General features: G+C 52.3%; 1 protein-coding gene across 1 annotated transcript in view; it reads right to left on the reverse strand.

Annotated features, from left to right (window-relative positions):
- The window catches only part of WDR44 (WD repeat domain 44), a 35,173-nt gene extending 28,346 nt beyond the window's left edge, over positions 1-6,827 (reverse strand). Inside the window, exon 1 of the mRNA XM_014954936.1 lies at positions 6,760-6,827. Within this exon, the coding sequence (XP_014810422.1) occupies positions 6,760-6,827 (68 nt within the window). The remainder of the gene's footprint in view (positions 1-6,759) is intronic.
- Between the last annotated feature and the right edge of the window lie 1,988 nt (positions 6,828-8,815).

Consider the following 8,815-nt stretch of genomic DNA (forward strand, 5'->3'; position numbering starts at 1 on the left):
CCGCCGCCGCCGCCACCTCCGAGCAGGACGGCCGGGCGGGGGCCGCGAGCCTCTCGCGAGAACAGCGCGCAGCCCCGCCCCCTGCCGGGCGGAAGTGGCAGCGGGGAGGGGAGGGAGGGGCCCGCCAGGCCGCGGCCAGGCCTGAGGCGCCGGAGGGGATGGCGTCCGGCCACCCACAGCACTGCCCGGCACCCACGGCACCCCAGCCCCCTGCACGCTATTTGGGGGGCAGGAATCCCCAGCCCCGGGGGTGACAGGCCTGCCCAGCCGCCGTTTCAGGCTGTTCTGAGGGTAGCTCCTCAGGTGATGTGCAAACTGAGGTGGGTGCCTCAGGTGGAGGTGTTTATCCCGGCTGTGAGACGCCGTCAAAGCACTCGGTTAATAAAGGCAAGGCAATGTACGGGAGAGGAGAGTGAAGGAATCTTATTTTTCCTTATCAGTCTGGCCATAGGAGGAAATCGGAGTGAAGGTGGTGGTGAGAAGCACCTGGTAGAGAATTAAGATATTACAGAATCCCACGGGGTTGGAAGGGACCTCTGGAGATCACCCAGTCCAACTCCCGCAGTGAGAAGCACCTGATAGAGAATTAAGATATTACAGAATCACAGAAACACATGGGGTTGGAAGGGACCTCTGGAGATCATCCAGCTCCCCTGCCAAAGCAGGTCCACCCAGAGCAGGTTGCACAGGAACGTGTCCAGGTGAGGTTTGAATGTCTCCAGAGAAGGAGACTCCACCACCTCCCTGGGCAGCCTCTTCCAGGGCTCTGCCACTCTCACAGGAAAGAAGTTCCTCCTCATGTTGAGGTGGAACTTCTTATGTTCAAGTTTGTGCCCATTTCCTCTTGTCCTGTCCACTGTCTGCACCACTGAAAAAAGACCGGCCCCATCCTCCTGACACCCACCCTTTCAGTATTTATAAGCATTGATCAGAACCCGTCCTCGGCCTTCCCTTCTCCAGACTAAAAAGACCCAAGTCCCTCAGCCTCTCCTCATAAGAGAGATGTTCCAGGCCCCTCATCATCTTTGTAGCCCTCTACTGTCCCCTCTCCAGCAGTTCCCTGTCCTTCTGGAACTGGGGAGCCCAGAACTGGTCCAAGACCGGCCCCATCCTCCTGACACCCACCCTTTAAGTATTTCTAAGCATTGATCAGAACCCGTCCTTGGCCTTCCTTTCTCCAGACTAAAGAGACCCAAGTCCCTCAGCCTCTCCTCGTAAGGCCCCTCATCATCTTTGTAGCCCTCTGCTGTCCCCTCTCCAGCAGTTCCCTGTCCTTCTGGAACTGGGGAGCCCAGAACTGGACCCAGTGCTCCAGATGGGGCCTCCCCAGGGCAGAGCAGAGCAGAGGGGCAGGATGACCTCTCTGGACCTGCTGGTCACCTTCTTTCTGATGCCCCCCAGGATGCCATTGGCCTTCTTGGCCATCAGGGCACATTGCTGGCTCACGGTCATCCTGTTGTCTACCAGGACCCCCAGGTCTTTCTCCTCAGGGGTGCTCTCCAGCAGGTCACCCCCAACCTGTCCTGGTGTAGGGGGTAATGCCTTAGCCTGCATCCCTGCTTTGGGAAACGCTGTGCTTGGTTAATGTCAGAGGAGACACATGGAGAAGGGCTGGAAGCCAGGTCAGGGTGCCAGAGAGCAAAAGGAACGGGGGGTCGGCACACAGCGAACAGAGAGAGAAGCCTAAAATTATCATCAACCTGTCACCGTAACACATACCAAGTGTTAATGCCTTAGCCTGCATCCCTGCTTTGGGAAACGCTGTGCTTGGTTAATGTCAGAGGAGACACATGGAGAAGGGCTGGAAGCCAGGTCAGGGTGCCATGCATTAGCCTGCATCCCTGCTTTTTAGTCTAGGGAAACGCTGCACTTGGTTAATGTCAGAGGAGACACATTGAGAAGGGCTGGAAGCCAGGTCAGGGTGCCAGAGAGCAAAAGGAACGGGGGGTCGGCACACAGCGAACAGAGAGAGAAGCCTAAAATTATCATCAACCTGTCACCGTCACACATACCAAGTGTTCTGGCTCAGAAAAGGGTACTCATCCCTGTGCAGATATTAAAAGGAAAAGCATTTCAGGTTTCATCAGGAAGCCTCCTTCCTCTGTGAATTATTGGTCTCTGCTAATTTGTAATTTGATGGCAGAAGAAAAACGCCAGGAACATCACATGGCAGTTTACTGGAAGGAAAGGAGAAGGAAGAGCAAATAATGAACCATGTAATTTAATTTCTGCTACCAGTTTCAAAAATTCATTACAGATGTTAATGAGGAAAAAATCCTTTAAAAATTTCTTCGCGATTCTTGGGTCTTTTTAGTCTAGGGAAGAGAAGGCTGAAGGGGGATCTGATCAATGCTTATAAATACTTAAAGTGTGGGTGTCAAGTGGACGGGGCTGGTCTTTTTTCAGTGGTGCCCAAGGACAGGACAAGAGGAAATGGGCACAAACTTGAATAGAAGAAGTTCCACCTAAAGATGAGGAGAAACTTCTTTGCTGTGAGGGTGGCAGAGCCCTGGCAACCGTCACACATACCAAGTGTTCTGGCTCAGAAAAGGGTACTCATCCCTGTGCAGATATTAAAAGGAAAAGCATTTCAGGTTTCATCAGGAAGCCTTCTTCCTCCATGAATTATGGCTCTCTGCTAATTTGTAATTTGATGGCAGAAGAAAAACGCCAGGAACATCACACGGCAGTTTATTGGAAGGAAAGGAGAAGGAAGAGCAAATAATGAACCATGTAATTTAATTTCTGCTACCAGTTTCAAACATTCATTACAGATGTTAATAAGGAAAAAAATCCTTTAAAATTTCTTCGCGATTCTTGGGTCTTTTTAGTCTAGGGAAGAGAAGGCTGAAGGGGGGATCTGATACATGCTTATAAATACTTAAAGTGTGGGTGTCAAGTGGAGGGGGCTGGTCTTTTTTCAGTGGTGCCCAAGGACAGGACAAGAGGAAATGGGCACAAACTTGAATAGAAGAAGTTCCACCTAAAGATGAGGAGAAACTTCTTTGCTGTGAGGGTGGCAGAGCCCTGGCAGAGGCTGCCCAGGGAGGGGGTGGAGTCTCCTTCTCTGGAGACATTCAAACCCACCTGGACACGTTCCTGTGGGACCTGCTCTGGGTGGACCTGCTTTGGCAGGGGTTGGACTGGATGATCTCCAGAGGTCCCTTCCAACCCCATGTGTGATTCTGTAAAGCTGTCTCTGTGCTTATTTTTGTGAAGGTTCTATAAAGCTGTCTCTGTGCTTATTTTTGTGAAGCTGGTAAGAGCTCAATATATTTGAGGCAGCTCCCCTTGTCAAGTTGGCTGACACTCAGGGGCTTGTGCATACACCCCCAACCTTGCACATGCGTGTGGCGTGTGGCCACATCCTCCTGTTCCCTTCAAAAATCATGAAGCTTCTCAGCCAAACCAGCAGAAGGGCTGGAATGACAGGAAGGAGCCAAATTGGAAAGGCATGAGCAATTCTCCTGCTTCCTCTTAAAAATACGGAAGCATGAGCCTAGCATGCACCTTAAGCTCTTAATATTGAAGAATTTGGGCAAATAAGTAGTATAGAAAATTACTGCCTTGTGATTCACTGCTCACTGTTCCTGCTCTAACTGACAGCCAAACACGACGAATGCATTAAAGTGGGATGGACTCTAAATTATTAAAGACAACAATGATGTAACCTTAGCTGGGAAGGCAGACAGCTCGAGAAACTGGGGAAAAAATGCTGTTGAAAAACATCTTGAATTGTTTATCAGTTTGTCAGTAATTGATGGCAGCTGCACAACTTCACGTTCTGTTAGGCGGAGGAATTTATATAGTTGCAGAATTAAGGAACATTGAAATAAAAGCCCAATTCTGGCATGCAGTCAAGTCTGGGATTAAAATGCAGCCTAAGTGCAGTGATCCTGACCTTCCCACTCCGTCCCCACTCGGCTTTTGCACCAGAGCAGCTTCTCGGAGGCTGGTGGAGCCTCCAGACCCTGGATGGCAACCGCAGCTCCGCTGTGACACAGCCCAGCCTGCCTTTCTCCGTGGGGAGAAATATAGAATCATAGAATCATAGAATTGCCCAGGCCAGAAGGGACCTCCAAAGGCCATCTAGTCCGACCCCCCCGCAGTCAGCAGGGACACCCCCAACTAGACCAGGTTGCCCAGGGCCTCATTGAGCCTCTCCTTGAATATCTCCAGGGAAGGGGCCTCAACCACCTCCCTGGGCAACCTGTTCCAGTGCTCCACCACCCTCACAGTGAAGAACCCTCTCCTCATCTCCAGTCTAAAGCTGTTCCCCTCCAGCTTGAAGCCATTGCCCCTCGTCCTGTCACTGCAGGCCTTTCTAAACAGGCTCTCCCCAGCCTTCCTGTAGGCTCCCTTCAGGTACTGGAAGGCTGCTATTAGGTCTCCCCGGAGCCTCCTCTTCTCCAGGCTGAACAACCCCAGCTCCCTCAGCCTGTCCTTGGAGCAGAGGTGCTCCATCCCCCTGATCATCCTTGTGGCCCTCCTCTGGACCCTCTCCATCAGGTCCATGTCCTTCTTATATTGAGGGCTCCAGACTTGCACACAATACTCCAGGTGAGGTCTCACCAGAGCAGAGTAAAGTGGCAGAATCACCTCTCTGGACCTGCTGGCAACACATCTTTTGATGCAGCCCAGGATGGGATTGGCCTTCTGGGTTGCAGCTGCCCACTGCCTGCTCATGTCCAGCTTCTCATCCACCAGCACCCCCAAGTCCCTTTCCTCAGGGCTGCTTTCCAATACCTCACCCCCTAGTTTGTATTGGTGGCGAGGATTGTTCCGGCCCAGGTGCAGAACCTTGCATTTGCTCTTGTTGAACCTCATGAGGTTCACCTGGGCCCACCTCTCCAGCCTGTCCAGGTCCTTTTGGATGACATCCCATCCCTCTGGTGTATCGACAACACCACACAGCTTGGTTGGCTGAGGTTGGCTACGACGTGACACTAAACACCAGGAAATGCCCTCGCCAAGACAGAGCCTGAAGAAGCAGATGTTATTGCTGTTGGCAGGGGCCAGTGGGGTGACACTCACCCCTAGCTCTGCGGGGTCTCGCTGGGCTTTGCCGAGCATCACCGTGGTGGGCTGCTGGTACCTTTGCTGCTTGCAGATGTGGGCGAGAGGACAGCTGGGTGTAACGGCGACAAAGTTTCTAAACATAGGAGTTAAAGGTTATAATTAGTGTTTTCAAATAGCTGGGTGTTTTCTACCCGGGGTTGGCACAGCCCTTTCCCAGGCTGTGGGCAGGGGTGAGCACTGGGCTGGCAGCGGGCACTGGCAAGGGCTCCTCTTGCCTTGCTGTGGGCTGGTGGAAAGGGACCTGCTCTGGCTGGGAGTGGCTGTGGTGGCCAGCTCTGTAAGAACTGGGCTGTTAAATCCTCAGACTTATACACAACATCATGCCTGGGCCAGATGTCCCAAAAGCCAAACCCACACCATCCCTGGGGGTGTTCAAAAGACGGGGTGGTGTTGTGCTGGGAGGTATGGTTTAGTGATGATGCTCCTTGTTTGTTGTGTGGGTGTCTATTTTTGTCAGTTAGGTTGACGGTTGGACAAGATGATCTTTAAGGTCCCTTCCAACCTAGAAGATTCTGTGATTCTGTGATTCTGTAGAAACCCTTCTGGGTGGCAGACTGTTGGGCATAGCGGATAGTACATTTGCTGGGATTTTCTAACATGAAATCATACACAATTGAATTATTTGAATTCCTTTCTGGCTTCTAGGTACTGGACAGCAGATAGTCTCTGCCTCTCACACCCAAGTGAGCCCAGACTGGTCCCGGTGCTTCCCCAGTCCCCTGTGCTCTCTCACTGGAGGTCCTACATGCCCGCTCTGCCCCTGACTAGGTGATGACAAGTTTTATCCTCTTTGGCTTAGACACAAACTTCCCCCAAAGATTCCCGTGAATCAGAGCTCACATGTCAGCTTGTCCCAAGCACCCTGCGGTGTCAGCAGCACCGTCCCACCAGAATCACCGCTGACATGGGGAAGTTTCCTGGTCTTTTGCCACTGCCAGGCTGGCTTCTAGCATAAATGGTTGTGTCTGCGTAAGTGAATGTGCCCCGGCTGTTCTGCTTCAGAAACCTCAGAAGTCCCTCTCTGTTGTTTCCTAGCTCATTTGCTAGCGCTGCTGATGTTGGCAGATAGGTCTTGTTCCCACTAAATCTTAATATACTCACAGCAGACAGACAGATAGAGGGTAGATTTGCAGCCTCTGCAAAATATTGCCAGTCTCCTGATTCAGCTGGTCACCTAGGGACTTAAGCTCGTAAAGCAAAATTATTTTTTATCATTGCATTGAAAAAATAAGGGCAAGAATTATGTCTAGAGAGAACTTGGAGCTGGTTGCCTCCAGTAGCCTAACCAGGGGACGATCTCCTGTGTTTCCCCCTAGGCGCAGGGAGAGGCAAGGGGGAGATGTGCTGGAGGAACTGCTAGTCCTGCATAACCCGTGGGGAGAGGAGGGTCCAAGTCAAGCCCAGAACATGTGGCTGAACCAAGAATCACATCGAGGTCTCCTGTATCTCATCCCAGGGCTTGGAGATGCTTGTCTGTGTGACCTTGCTCCCCAGGCATACAGAGCTTAGTGAGAGTAGGAGGCAGAGATGACCAGCAGTGATGACTACTTGGAGCTGTGATGTGGCTTGGGAATGGCATCAATGGTCTGATAAAAAAGGGTGATTCCTTCTGATTTAAAGCCCTGAGCACCGAGCCTGCGCTGCTCTAGGAGGAGCAGGAAAACAGGAAAAGCTGCATACCTTGAGCACCGCACGCGGGCAGCACCTATCTTTGCCAACTCATTTGACAGCCCATTGATGTAAATCATGATTTCTGGTTCTTGTTGTGAGAACTGCTCCTTCCCAGTGCTGTGAACTGCTGCTGACTCACTGCTGCTGCTCAGGCAGCTTCCCCAGGCTCCAGCAGCCATCACCACGGCCCCTGCGCCGGCCCCGGGAGAGCGGTGGTGGGGTCACCACTGTCTTTGAGCAGGCAGCTTTGAGCTTTGAGGAGGCAGCAGAGGATGAGCAGCCCCAAAGAGCTGTGGCCTCACTGTGACCATACAACCGCTGTGTGTTTTTGGTCTGAGTTTCCATCACTGGTATCTCCTCGCTTTTTTCCCTGCTTTGGTCCTGGGTGGAGTACCAGCAGATATGCTGCTCCCTGGTGTTATCCCAGCACTCTGAAACACCCCGTTGCTGCAGGCTGTTATGGAGCTGCCAGAAATTGCCACCACCCAAAATTCTGCGGGAGAACCAGGAGGGTTATTGAAGGATGAGGAAGGGTGAGCAGCTTTGGAAGAGTATCAGCAATGACATGGACCTGTTGGAGTGGGGTCAGAGGAGACCACAAGGATGCTCTGAGGGCTGGAGCCCCTCTGCTGGGAGGACAGGCTGAGAGAGTTGGGGGGGTTCAGCCTGGAGAAGAGAAGGCTCCAGAGAGACCTTAGAGCCCCTTCTAAGCCCCTAAAGGGGCTCCAGGAAAGCTGGGGAGGGACTCTTGATCAGGGAGGGGAGCCATACAAAAGGGGGAAGGGTTTGACACAGAAAGAGGGGAGATTGAGATGAGATACCAGAAAGAACTTCTTTGCTGTGAGGGTGGTGAGAGCCTGGCCCAGGTTGCCCAGAGAAGCTGTGGCTGCCCCATCCCTGGAGGGGTTCAAGGCCAGGCTGGATGGGGCTTGGAGCAACCTGGTCTGGTGGGAAGTGTCCCTGCCCAGGGCAAGGGGGTTGGAACTAGATGATCTTTAAGGTCCCTTCCAACCCAAACTATTCTATGAATGAGAGGAACCAAGGGAAACTGGAGGAGGGAGGGAGGATCCCTATGAGCAGGGAGCTCAACACAATGAGGGAACTCCAATCATCCTGCAATGGAGTGAAGTAACACACTGATAAATGCAGACATGGGGACAAGTGATGGAATGTGGTTCAACACCCACCTCTGGGCACGGAGGAGTGGGAAACCCACGCTGGGAAATTCTCCATGCCCAGCTGAGTGGCTCCCGCACAGATCCCCCCGGGAATCCTGGTAACAGCAGCCACAACCCCCTCTAGACACCAGAGCAGATCACTGCAAACATGCTGACAAAAATATACCAAGCAAAACGTTTCCTGAAGAAGGTGTGACAGGGGAGAGGGATGTGGCAATGTTGGCTCTGTGTATGGAAACAGAGATGGTGGCATTCACCCACTGCTGATCACTAAGTCACGCTGCCAAGACCTGTGCCGGGGCTGTTTACACCGGCAGCGACGAAACAGGTTTGTGTTCATGCAGGTTCTGAGGTGGGCAGGGAGCACGTGGGGCTGTGACACGTGGCCTGTCCTTTCGGGGAGTGTGGGGAGCGCTCAGCACCAGGCACGCTGTAGGAAAGGAAATATCCCACAGAGCTGTGAAATGCAAAATGTGGAAAATATTTGCCCCCAACGGACTGGATAGTCTTTTCCAGTTGTGATTAAGGGGAAAAGGTGTTCTGAATAAGGAGACTTTGCAGAGTTGGTTGTGTTGGAGCGCTCAGGCTGTCTCTGAACAGTGTGAGCAAGACAGGCTGCAGCATCCTTCTTTTAGTCTGTTTTTATTCTGTTTGCAGACAGGTCTTCAGGAAAGGCAGATTTCCCTTGATTCCTGAGATGACAGGCTGGAGGAGTCATGTCCCAGAAGGACATAGCCCAAGGCATAGATGACTCCAGAGAGGTGGTGAGACTTTCCTGTTATAAAACTTTTCTGATCCTTGTGAGTGGTCCCAGAGCATCCCTGCAGCCACGAGAGGGGAGGTCAGTCAGGACTGCAGCCTCCTTCCTCACGTGGCCGTGCTTCCCA

Source organism: Calidris pugnax, unplaced genomic scaffold, assembly GCF_001431845.1.
Source record: "Calidris pugnax isolate Ruff unplaced genomic scaffold, ASM143184v1 scaffold38, whole genome shotgun sequence".
NCBI classification, from domain to species: Eukaryota; Metazoa; Chordata; class Aves; order Charadriiformes; family Scolopacidae; genus Calidris; species Calidris pugnax.